Raw genomic sequence first — 12,939 nt, 5'->3', positions numbered from 1 at the left:
GCTTAACTGGCAAGAGGGGGATCAGGTTTTTAGAGTGTTACCCACATTTACCGTTCACTATCTGGATAAAGGGCAATTATACATCATCTTAAAAATTCAATCAATATACCTCTGCAGGAGCTAGAGACAGAGAAGGCACCATCAGCTTTTATAACAGGGCAGAGGACCAGATGAGACAAAAGCAGGAAGAGATTCAGCGAGGGCATTCTGCCCCATAAAATGCATAACTCACAAACACAAACACAAACATTTCTTCAGAGACCGAGAGCTGATGCTGTCCTTGGCACCTTGGACATTAAGTCACTGGTGTTTTTGCAGGAGGCGGGGCAAAGAAAGTGTTGGCTCCCTGAGCTATGTGTTCCAATAGGCCAGCTAGAGAAATGAATATTTACGCTCAACGGGAGGGACGGAGCCAGCAACACTGTCACATCTAATCTTCACTTGAGTGATAAGCGGTTTGTCCTTTCAAATCAAAATGAGCAGGCTTAGGGTTTTCTGTCCTTTGCATGTGGTTGGTGTGCCCTCCTTTGCAGAGCCTCGCGCCTTTGGCCAGTTAACGGATGTGTCATTGCATGGCGGTGACAGCACTAGCTAGCCATCCTCACCCCAGAACAGAGAGAACTGGCTGCTGGCAGTAAACCTGTGAACTCTGGCCAAGATGTCTTGATAAGCTCTGGACGTGTATCAGTCACGTTTTAAAGCAGGACTTTAAAAATGGTTTCACAGAAAATGTTGGTTTGAATTCAGCAGGTGTTCTAAAGCTGGAGTTGAAAGGTTTTACAGGGTTTTTAGGGGGTTATCTAAGTTGTTGTTGTTGTTTTTATATTTTAAGTTTGTATGAGGATACACAGTTTCCCTTTTCTTCATCTGGCCCAGAATCATAGCCCATCTATAATGGTACAATAAGATGTTGTTATTTAATAAGTGGGAAATATTTTGGTTTTCTTTAACCTTAAAAAAGAGCAGCAATAAATGTTATTATATTCCCAAAAAATGCCTGAAATTCCTATCCTTTTGACCCTAATAGCTATTTTCTTCTTATTGTTGTCACCTTAATGAGAATTTTCAGGCTGTGTAAATTATATCTTCCCTATTTGCCACTTAAAACCTATCTCTTTATAATAGATGCCAAAAATGATTCTTTATATAAATGACCCATGATTTTTTAAAGTTTGACAAACTCCTGATTTCAGTCATCTTCTTAAAATAAGACCTACCAAATAGTTTTATAAGACCCCCAAGCTTGCTCGTTACTAACTGGTAGCGTCCAGTTCTTCTAGTGCTGAGGAAACCATTGAGCTCTAAATTGATTCATGGTTTGCTTTTTTTAATATTTTATTTAAATTCCAGTTAGCATACAGTGTAATATTAGTTTCAGGCGTACACTATAGTGATTCAACACTTCCATACACCCCCCAGTGGTCATCACAGCAAGTGCGCCCCTTAATCCCCATCACCTATTTCACCCATCCCCCTACCCACCTCCCCTCTGCTAACTGTGAATTTGCTCACTATAGTTAAGAGTCTGTATCTTGGTTTCTGTCTCTCTGTCTCTCTCTCTCTGTCTCTCGTTTTACCCCTTTGTTGTTTGTTTTCTTTCTTAAAGTACACATATGAGTGAAATTGTATGGCATTTGTCTTTTTCTGACAGACATATTTCGCTTAGCATTATACTCTTAGATTCATGTATATTGCAAATGGCAAGATTCCGTTTAATGGCTGAGTAATATTCCAGTGTGTATATATATAACACCACATCTTCTTTTTGCATTCATCAGTCGATGGGCACTTGGGCTGTTTCCATAACTGACTGAATTATTGAACTGATTAGTGTTTTATATTGGGAAAGTACTCTTCCATATTTAGTAGGAACCTCACTAATCACACTGTCAACACTGTAACTGCCTTAAAAAAAATGGGACCTCAGATGATCCTTTTGGAAACTAGATGTTTATAAATAAGGAAATGGGATTACTTTGTGATATCTTCCTGAGTCTATTTTCTGGCTCCTTCTACTTTGAGGAAGAAAAGGATAAACTTCTAAAATTACATAACTCCATAGCAATCGCCTGTCAAAAGGATGGAGCACAATAAGGAACAAAATCTACATAAGTAGCAGAAAATTTTAGACAAGTACATTCCTCCAAAGGGCAACTGTAACTTTCAACTATAAAGCTTTCTTGTAGTTGTGAGTTTTAGCTTCTGTATTAAACATGGTCATTCAACAGGGCACATACAGAAGACGGAAAAATTACAACTTAAACAGATCAAAGAGAATTTATTTATAAAACCAACAGCCTCAAACAATCATAACCCTATCAAAATAGTCTACTTTATTGGCCAAAGGGTCATTTTTCTTTTTCTTTTTAATCTTTTTTAAATGTTTATTTATTTTTGAGAGAGAGACAGAGCATGAGCAGGAGGGGGCAGAGAGAAAGAGGGAGACACAGAATCTAAAGCAGGCTCCAGGCTCTGAGCTGTCAACACAGAGCAGGACACAGGGCCTGAACTCATGAACCACGAGATCATGACCTGAGCTGAAGTCAGACACTTAATCAACTGAGCCACCCAGGTGCCCCTCATTTTTCTAATATTTTATTAATTATTTTATAGGTTCCAGTACCCTGTGTCATCTAAAGTTAAATGATGTCCCTATCAATTACAGTAAGCAGTAAACAAAATAATCCAGCAAGTTAACTGCCAGCCCATTTGTTTCTATGAAAGTGCAATTGATGAAAAGAAAGTTCTTTTTATGCAAGGTGAGACTGTGTCTGGAAATAAAATAGAGCTGAGAGGCAGCTAAAACACCACTTACTGACGCCTAAGTATTTGGTTAAAGTTAAACATGATGATTAATGAAATCAAGAGTAGGAACTGAAAAGGAGACTATATTCTCTCCACAAAGAAGCTGCTGGACACCGAAACAATAATAGTCTAAGTGCTTTTATTTCGGTCCACAGGCATGTTATTGCTATTTAGAAACATAAAGGGAATATAAGATCACCCCACGTGTAGTTAACAGAGGTAAAGGATAAAAGAAATCATCATAACACAACTTGTCTCTTATAAAGGAAAAATTTCAATTAACACCACTTTAAGGCTCTTAAGCTTCTTTTTATCTTTCTAGAGCTTTGACTCTATTCATGAATGTCTTTCATCTCATTTGCCTTACTTTGACTGATGGCATTGAAGAGCTTTCTTAAAAGCATATGGTGACATTACATCCACTCAATTTGCTGATGGAGAAAAAGGGTGCTTTTCTGTTTGTTAGAGAATTTGACATAGAATGAATTACCCACGTAAATACAAATAAACATCCACTACAACTGATATTGGGGAGACAGCCTACCCCCTAAATCTTCAAGGGCAATATACTGGTAACAATTCAATGTATCCGACTTCCTATAAACTTCAAATTCCTATTTTGTCACGAAGTGAGCTACATGATGACAGCTGGTACGCCTCTGCTTAGAACATTGTGCCTGTTGTCCCACTGCAGGGAGGTCCAACCTAAAGGTCACGAGGGGCCTAAGAGAGACAGAGCTTCCTTTTGAAGCTTAGAACATCTTAGACCTCCTATGGCTTGGCCATTCTGTCTCTGGCCTCCACATCACTGATGGTTCCTTGATGAGGAAGCACCAGACTCTTTCATCTTCTTTACTTGGCTAGTGATCTGTGTATTACTTGTTTTGGAGTGCTTTGGGACATCCGTATCCAAAATTGTGGCAGGATGAGTTTGTTAGTTTAGACTCTAAAGGCTCGTGCTTTGGCTTTCCATGAACCTGATTATCTAGAGCTTTGCTCAACCTACAAAGATACATATGTTATATATAATATATATGTTATATATATATTTTTGAATATATGTATATATTTTAATAGCAAAAGATCAACAGAAAGACTCATTGCAGAAGGAATTTTAAGGAGAACCATAAAAGGCAAAAGAACAGTTACTTCATATAGAATAGGATATTTTTCAGTGGAGAAAGATCTTGAGAAAATGATACAAGTCTCGAGAAAATAATAATTACAGTAATAGTCTTAACATTTACTGAGCTCTATTGGACTCGTCTCTATGCTCTCCACAGATTATCCCATTCAATATTCATAATGGCCTTTAAGGTGGTCACAACTAACATCCACATTTAAGGATGAGGTGAAGAGGGGTGCCAGGTCGGCTCAGTCAGGTAAGTGCCCAACTCTTGATTTTGGCTTAGGTTGTGATCTCATGGTTTGTGTGGGTTTGAGCCCTGCGTTGGGCTCTGCACTGACAGCATGGAGCCTCCTTGGGATGTTCTCTCTCCCTCTCTTTCTGCCCCTCTCCCACTCTCTCTCTGTCTTAAGATAAATAATAAACTTTAAAAAATAAATAAAGATGAAGCAAAGATGTTTAGAGAAGTCAAGTAGCTTGTGTAAGGCCCACAGTTAGGAATTGAAATTCTCTGCTGAACCACACCAAGTGAAATTTTGGTGTGACATTTTAAGTGACATTGCTGGGTCTGGAACCCAAATCTGTGGTGGTACAACAGTGGGCCAGAATTCCCAACCAGCCCTTGAAACTAACATTATGAAAAGAAGACCTAAGGAAAGCTAGAGTAAGATCTCAGAAAAGGGATACAAATAATTTGAATTGAATTAAGATGATATCTTTGTCCACAGACACAGGATCAAAAGCAGGGAAAGGAAAAGAAAAGGTTCTGTAATGATTCCGTAATGTTGCCACTTGGGTAGAGCAATCAAGGAACACAATGATACATCTAAGAGAGCCACCAAGCATGGCTTCAAGTTAATCACTACACACTTCCATCATTAACCCTTCCATGTTGCTGAATAAATTTAGATTCTAGTTAATATATAATTAATATTATTATTATTTACATGCAAAGCCAAAGCCATTGCACCACTACCATCCTTGAAATGTGCACCTGGTACTGGTTCTTGAAGAGATTGTCCTAAACTTGTTCTCTTACCTGTCTATCCTAAACAATTAGAGCATTTACTTATTTGCAGCTTCCAAAGAGAAGGATTGGAATTCGTGTACTTGAATACGATTAAAAAAATCAACTGGGGCGCCTGGGTGGCGCAGTCGGTTAAGCGTCCGACTTCAGCCAGGTCACGATCTCGCGGTCCGTGAGTTCGAGCCCCGCGTCGGGCTCTGGGCTGATGGCTCAGAGCCTGGAGCCTGTTTCCGATTCTGTGACTCCCTCTCTTTCTGCCCCTCCCCCGTTCATGCTCTGTCTCTCTCTGTCCCAAAAATAAATAAACGTTGAAAAAAAAAAATCAACTGACACTGAATTTCATATTTTGTATTACTACTAAGGAAAAACAACTAATTTTCTGTATGTTGTTCAAGTAATGATTTGGTCTACTGCCATGGATACATCATGGGAAAAGGAAAAACACTCAGCAATTGTACTGTTTGCCCCTAGAATAACCTTTCTTCAGACTAGTTAATATCAAGGACATGTGATGACCATGTCAGAGCAATCGACCTTCTCCTCCCTCATATTTCAAAGTGACTCACCCAAGATGCCAGAGTAAGATTAGAAAAATATTTATTGCTCTGTTGAATGTGGATGGAAGAGTTCTCTTTGTTGTTAGGGTTACTATAATTATTTTTTTACCTTATGATAGTGTTTAGAAGCTAGGCAGAGAGGGTGCTACTCACGTTCTCCTTGTCAGGAATCCCTAGAAGAAAGAGAGAGAAAGAGAGAGAGAGAAAGAGAGAGAGCATGAATTGTAAGACGAATCTGTAAAATGGAACTGAAATTCTTTGCTGAATCAAACCAAGTAAAATTTTGGTGGTTCCAATTTGTGTTTCCGTCAAAACTTACATCGTGCTGCTTAGAAAAATAGCAGCACCCACCAAAATCTGTAACATACATAAATCAATGAATCAGGAGCGGGGCTTTGTGCCAAACAACAAAATCTCATAAAAATCACAGGTAAAAATCCATCTCTGATTCATTTATACTATACAAACAACTAATTCCTCTGTGTTAGGTACCAGAACACTCGGAATCTGGGACAGACATGTCAACTCTCAAGGTTGCACATACTGTATTTTTACTTTTCAAACTATCTCACAATGCTCCAAGGATTTCAACCTAGCTTCAAGTCCTACATAAAAACCACAGAACACAACTTCCATTTGGGGCAAAGCAAATTCCTGCTGCCTCCAAGTCAGGTCTGAGCATGGCAGTGTCTGTTTCCAGGGGTAACCCAGTTTTCTCAGTGAAAAAGTTAATCATCCATCCATTTACACATTTGTTCATTCATTTACAAGCATTTCATGAGCCACAGGCAGGCCCTGGTCCTTTGCACTTCCTTTGGGGCTGTTAACACTGGCTCATATGATAAGGGTAGCCAGACCGGAAGGTCCACAGCCCCAGCAGAGCTTAATGCTTCCAAGTGGCTTTATATTGGGAGATGGAACCACAGGTGGTTTGTATGTGTGGCTTGCCCCTGGGCCAGTCTGAGGTGGTCTGCGATGTAAAAATACAGTACATCCAAATTCTGAGTAAACAGCACATTCTATGTTTAATAAAGGAGTGCACAGGGTTTACACAATTGGCTTTAAAAGAACTGAGTGCCCACTTTAATAGGCAGCAGCAGGAGCGCCTGGGTGGCTCAGTCAGTTGAGCACCTGACTCTTGCTTTCAGCTCAGGTCATGATCCCAGAGTCATGGGATCGAGCCCCATATTGGGCTTCGCAGAGACCATGGAGCTTGCTTAGGATTCTCTCTCTCCCTCTCTCCCTCTTTCTCTCTCTCCCTCTCTCTCCCCCCTCTGTCCCTCTCCCCTGCTCACACGTGTACTCTCTCTCTCTCTAAAAATTAAAAAAATTTAATAGGCAGCAGTAAAGTACACAGAATGGGTAAGGGTGGAAGAGACATTCTGGAAACGCTCCCTAACTAAACTTTGAGCCCCCAAACTGAGATAGTACCAGGACATCAAAGCCCAGGCAGGAGCAGGGGGACAGAGAGAGTATTAAGGGGCATGTTTGCCATCAGTTCCCAAGTCTGTCAGAAGGAGTAAGGGTGGCCTAATGTCAGCACTTTGAAACTTTGAATCCCAGCCATCCATTCATTATTCCATCCATGTGTTCAACAACCCTTTGAAAAGACTGGAGTTGATTGTATGAGGAGATACAGGGGTATAACAGAAACTTCCTTTCTAGGAGTTTCAATAAGATACACAGTTGCACAAATCACCCTATCTGAGTGACTAGAAATTAGGGTATCTGTAGAGAAATAATCCTGAAAAAATGATTTGGGGCCATGCAGGAACTTGAAAGTCGGGCTAAGACATGAGGAATCTTGGAATTTGACCTTCTGCGGCAAGCGGTGGGCAATCATTAAAATGTTTCAAGGGGCTCCTGGGTGGTTCAGTCGGTTAAGCATCCGACTTCAGCTCGGGTCATGATCTCACGGTTTGTGGGTTTGAGGCCCACGTCGGGCTCTGAGCTAACAGCTCAGAGCCTGGAGCCTGCTTTGGATTCTGTGTCTCCCTCTCTCCCTCTCTGCTCCTCCCCAACTTATGCTCTTTCTCTCTCAAACATTAAAAAAGTGTTTTGAACAGAGGAAAAAGGAGGGAAGGGTCTGCTCAAACTGAAAAGACACTTACAACATAAAAATCAGATACAAGAGCGTGGTCCTTGAAGTCCAATTTGAACAAAGAACTATAAAGACATTCAGTGGGAAAAATCTGAATATGAACTCAGCAATGATGTTATTAAGGAAAGTCATACCAGTTATTAAGTGTGATAATGGTGTTGTAGTTGTGCATGGAAAAGTCTTTATTTTCAAAAATACCTGCCAAAGAATTTGGGGTGAAATGTGTGTATGTGATTAGAAGGAAATAAGACAAATATTAATATTAAAATATTAAAGTGTATATAGCAATTAATAAACCCATATTTAAGTATTAAAATATTAAAGTGATGAAGATACGGATATTAACTACATCATTCCAAATGTTTGAAATTTTTCACACGAAAAAGTAAATTTAAAAAGTTCTGTGGAAGTCAGGTATAAGTCAGGTGTAGGGTAGACCAAGGGCGAGATACTGAAGCTTCAGAGTCAGTTGAGTCATTCTTGCCCTCAGATCAAAAATGATGAGGCCCTTGGCCAGGTGGCTGCAGAGGGAACAGAAAGGAAAAAACATAAACCCTGCAAAGGAAGGAGCAAAGGACAGGATGGGTGATTAACCTCAGTGCATACAGGTGACAGAAGGGAGGACCCCAAAATGGTTGAGGTTCAGAGCCTGGAATGGGAGGAGAACAGTGAAGATGGGAATGGAAATGTGGCTTTCAGGACAAGGGATGGGTTTTGTGGGAATCAGGATGTGTTTTGTTACTGACACTGTGACATTAAGAGGCCAGCAGAACATCCAGGTGGAAAGGGAACCAGCAGTCGTTTGGAAAGCTAGGCCACCACAGAAACAATCAAGCAGAGGTATTGGCTCGGGAAGTCTGTATCCACTGTAAGAAAGGATGGTCATGGGGAAAGTATAGAGAACAAAAGAGAAAAACAGTCAAGGGTGGACTCTTGGGTGGGACCCAAACTTCTAGCTGAGAGGAAGAAGTACCTGTGAAAGAGACAAGATGCCAAGTGGCCAGCAAGATACCAGAAAACCAGGATGATGTGGTGGAGCCTGGGGACCGAGGGAGAATGGAATCTGAACAGGGAAAGTCTTACTCAAAGTCAGAGCGATGGGGAATGTTAATGATGGAGTCTAGTGTTGGCTGGTCGCTGGAGATTTTAGATGGTTTGAGTCCAGAGGTGTGGGGCAGAAGCCAGAATCTAGGGGCTGAAGAGTGACTGGGGGTGAGGAAACAATAGCTCACATCACTTGGGTGCTTACTCTATGCCTGGCACCCGCTAAACACCTGATGTGTTTTGCTTCCTTTAATCCTCCCAGCAATCTTGTGAGGAAACTGAGGCACAGAGAGGTTAAGTGCCTTGCCTGAGGTCACACAGATAGGAGACAGCACAGCTAGGATTTCAACTGGAGGACTCCTCATGAGCCAGTCATCCTTACCTCAGCCAGGAAAGAAAAATCAAGCACAGGGGAGGAAAGGAAAGGAAAGAGAGACCTTGTCTTCCTGCTCGCTCCCCACCCCAAGGACAAAAGAGAAACAAAGACAGGGCAGAGGCTACACAGGAACTATGACATGGAGGGCGAGGAGTGTGAGGAAGTTCCCTTACGATCTTGGTCAAGCGGGGAGGGGGATCACCTGAGAGTGACAAGGCTGGCAGTCAGTGGAGACTGGAGGAGCTACAGAGAGGATTTGAAGGGTGACTGTTGCTCAGAAGACCCTGGTGTGGGGGGCGCCTGGGCCGCTCAGTCGGTTAAGTGTCCGGCTTTTGATCCCAGCTCAGGTCTTGATTTCAGGGTCTTAAGTTCAAGCCCCACGTTGGGCTCTGCACTGGGTGTGTGAAGCCTACTTCAACAACAACAACAACAACAACAACAACAACAACAACAAAGAAGACCGCGGCGTGGAGGCTCTGCCTGGTTCATCTCGCCGTCTAGCTGTTGAAGTACCACAGCTCCAAAAACCTCAGCCCTGGCCACCTTGCCACCCGTACAGGTTCAAGGGCTGTTCGAATAAGGGGACTCGGCAACGAGCAACTCCCAGGGCCAGTAACAAGCGCTCAAGACGTGCTCCCGACACGCGGGAACAGACAGACTCAGGACTTCTTTGAGTCTAGTGGACACTCATGAGAAGAAAGTACCACAGAGAAAAACTTCCTGTTTTTTGTGATCAGCCAGAGACTGGTCGCATCAAAGGCCTGGAATTTAAAGAGGCCGTGATTTACAAAGAATAAATAATGACTCACGCTGTTTCTCTCCTTGACCAAGAGCATCAAAACAAAAAGAGGTGGGGCTCTCAGGTGTCTAGATGTGGCTGAGACAAACACAATTCATAAATCCCGTTTTACAAAGAGCACAGAAACACTAGAATTCACCAGAAAATGAAGAGATTTTGGGAAAGCGTTTGAAGTATGAAGTTCCATCTGGTACCAAAGCACACCTCCTTCTAGCAGGTCAGACCACAAAATAATACTATATTAACAGTTTTTAAAAATGACTCAAGTGTAGGCTGGCAAGTCTGTTTAGCCACACAAGAGTCTGATGACTTACTCTGTCATGCTGGTGTAGGACATATTTTTTGTCACATAAAAACGCATAACGCACAACGGACTTTTAGAGGCAAAATGTTCACATTTTTCACTTACTGTCATTGTTAGAGCCCGTTTCCATAACACCATAAGGAGGAGCCAGCAGTCCTGCCATGTACTGTCGATATTTCTGAAAGACAAAATTGTCAACTCAATGCACAGATATTGACTCACGTGGGGCATTCATTTATTTACACAATAAAAAGCAGAAATGTTGGGTGTCAGGAAGCATCTGACTCGAGTATTTATAGAGTCATGAAACGTGCTGTCTGGGATCCATGGTCTAAAATAAAGATGCTGTGTTATAAGAGGTCTTCCTGGATGAGACAGAAAGTGCCCCCTGCCCCCGCCCAGGCAGGGGTACCATCCCAGCCAGTTCATTTAAGTACTCGTTACTGACTAACCCAACTGCATGGGCTTCTACCCTCCCTCTACCTCTTGCCCTGCTTCTCACTCCAGCAAACACATGCTTGGGTTTTTGTGGAAGGCACAGACACTTGGTTTTTATAGATGCAGATACAAATAATTGTGCTGCCTTCTTAATAGGTGAATGGTACTGAATCAGCTTTCTTTCAAAGTAAAAAGAAATGCATCTCTGGAAAACGTCAGTTTTGAAAGAAGCTGATTCGCTTCCATTTACCTGCTTCTTTTACTCTGTACACCTGCCCGTTACATGACCCCTACAGAACTTTCGGTATGTTGTCAAATAGAATGGTTTGACTTCATTTAGGACTATTTGGATTCCTCTGAATTGAATCCCCTGGCTTTTGGGCCAGGCATGCCTTAAAACCTGGGGCTCAGTGACATCGATGAGCCCCCAGAGTCTATGCTGTTTTGAAGGAATAAGGCTTGGTGAGCAGAAAGCCTTTTAGACCATCCACTGAGAAAGGGATGACATTTACAAAGAATGGAAAATAGACATTAGACATCCTGTCTTCTCAGGTAATAAATACAGCCTCCTCCCCTCTCAGAATGAAAGCCAGGCAATTTTATTTATTGCATGGTGTCATGTATATTTATGGTTTATAATTATGATGACACATAAGTGTTAAATGGCATCAAAAGAATCAACACTCTATAATGTGTTTGTGGGTTACACAGACGTCAGCAGAAAAGGCTTCATCTGTAGCAATGGGCAGCTGGCGACATGCAGTGTTTGAGCAACCATCTGGCCCATTTGGTAGATGTGAATGGTGTTTGTAATGTAACATTGATGATTTCTCAAAAGAGCCTTCTTCTAGTCAAGATGTGACTAGCTTTTTTTCTTTTTTTTAATCCTTTTTTCTTCTCACTCTGAAGCAACTATACTAACACCTGCATGCAAACATTAAAAATCACGATTTTCCCTGCCTCTGAGTTAACTAATCACTCAAACATACCCACAGGACTAATCTATCACCCTGAATTCCTGACATTTCCTTTGATAGCTTCTCAGTTCTGATTCTCTTCTTTCTTATGACACCATCCACTCTTCTTCCTCCTGAGAGAGCACTGATTAAACACATTTCTAGGCATGATATTATGCTGGACTCTGAACAAAACAGGCTCACAGAGAGCAGATGGGGACTGGTATATGTTCTAAGAAGGTTTTGTGACCCCCCCCCCCCAGCCTTTTGAGTTCTTCTTATTGTTAGCAACTCCTTACCAGGCTCTTAAAAGAAATAATCCATGTTAAGTTAAAGGAGCAATCTGCTTTGCTTATAAATGTTGTTTCGGATGCAGCGGATGTTCTTTGTCTCAGGCACCTCTATGCCAGTTCCCATGAGCTCCACGGAAGCACCCCCTGACCCCTAAGTGAACAGGCCTTTGCCTTCTTTCATAGCACTTGGTCTGTTGCTTGTTCGTTCATGGAGCACATCACTATGGCTGTTGCTCCTGGTAACAGAAAATAGAGCAACCCTCTGGAGAGCAGAAGGTGGGCTAGTTTTCAGGACATGCATGCATTAAACACCTACTATATGCAGACAATGTCCCAGGCACTGGACTTCCTGCAGAAAATAAGCAGATGGGCCCTTTGCACTTATGAAGTGTCTATCTCCTGTAACACAGAGCACCATGGCTTACGCCTAATATGAACTAAACACTTATCTGTCAAATTTTAGAAATTTTATGGAGAATTTCAAACATATATAAAAACAGAATAACACATACCTAACATCTAGCCTCAATAATTATTAACTCATGACCAATGTTGTTTCCTCTACACTCCTATCCACCCACCCTTTCCAGAATTATTTTGAAGCAAATCCCAGATATCATATCATTTGATCCATAAATATTTCAGATACATCAAACAAAACTACAATGTCACTATCACAACTAAGAAATGTAACATTTCCATAATATCCATTTGATGTTCAAATTTATGTTTCATAAATGTCATTGCTGAATTGAATTTATAAAGTACTTTTTTTTTTAATTTTTTTTTCAACGTTTATTTATTTTTGGGACAGAGAGAGACAGACCATGAACGGGGGAGGGGCAGAGAGAGAGGGAGACACAGAATCGGAAACAGGCTCCAGGCTCCGAGCCATCAGCCCAGAGCCCGACGCGGGGCTCGAACTCACGGACTGCGAGATTGTGACCTGGCTGAAGTCGGACGCTTAACCGACTGCACCACCCAGGCGCCCCATAAAGTACTTTAATAAGACAACATCGGTCTTAGTAGAACAACTTTTGGCATAGTGGAGATTGCAAAAACAGGGTTGAGATATTAATACCTACACATAAGAAACCAGCCTTTCAAAATTGA

At 41.6% G+C, this 12,939-nt stretch overlaps 1 protein-coding gene across 6 annotated transcripts in view; it reads right to left on the bottom strand.

Annotated features, from left to right (window-relative positions):
• Positions 1-12,939, bottom strand: part of RAPGEF4 (Rap guanine nucleotide exchange factor 4) — a 290,524-nt gene that overhangs the window by 117,630 nt on the left and 159,955 nt on the right. For 5 of the 6 annotated variants that reach the window (XM_043577056.1, XM_043577057.1, XM_043577061.1 and 2 more), the window contains 2 exons: positions 10,245-10,317; positions 5,669-5,688 (listed from right to left, as the gene is read on the bottom strand). In XM_043577056.1, coding sequence (XP_043432991.1) covers positions 5,669-5,688; positions 10,245-10,317 — 93 coding nt within the window. The remainder of the gene's footprint in view (positions 1-5,668; positions 5,689-10,244; positions 10,318-12,939) is intronic. The other variant, XM_043577058.1, reaches the window with a different exon arrangement.

This window comes from Prionailurus bengalensis, chromosome C1 (assembly GCF_016509475.1).
Source record: "Prionailurus bengalensis isolate Pbe53 chromosome C1, Fcat_Pben_1.1_paternal_pri, whole genome shotgun sequence".
NCBI classification, from domain to species: Eukaryota; Metazoa; Chordata; class Mammalia; order Carnivora; family Felidae; genus Prionailurus; species Prionailurus bengalensis.
Note: the sequence above shows the minus strand (reverse complement) of the source record. Positions and strands in the feature narration are given on the sequence as shown.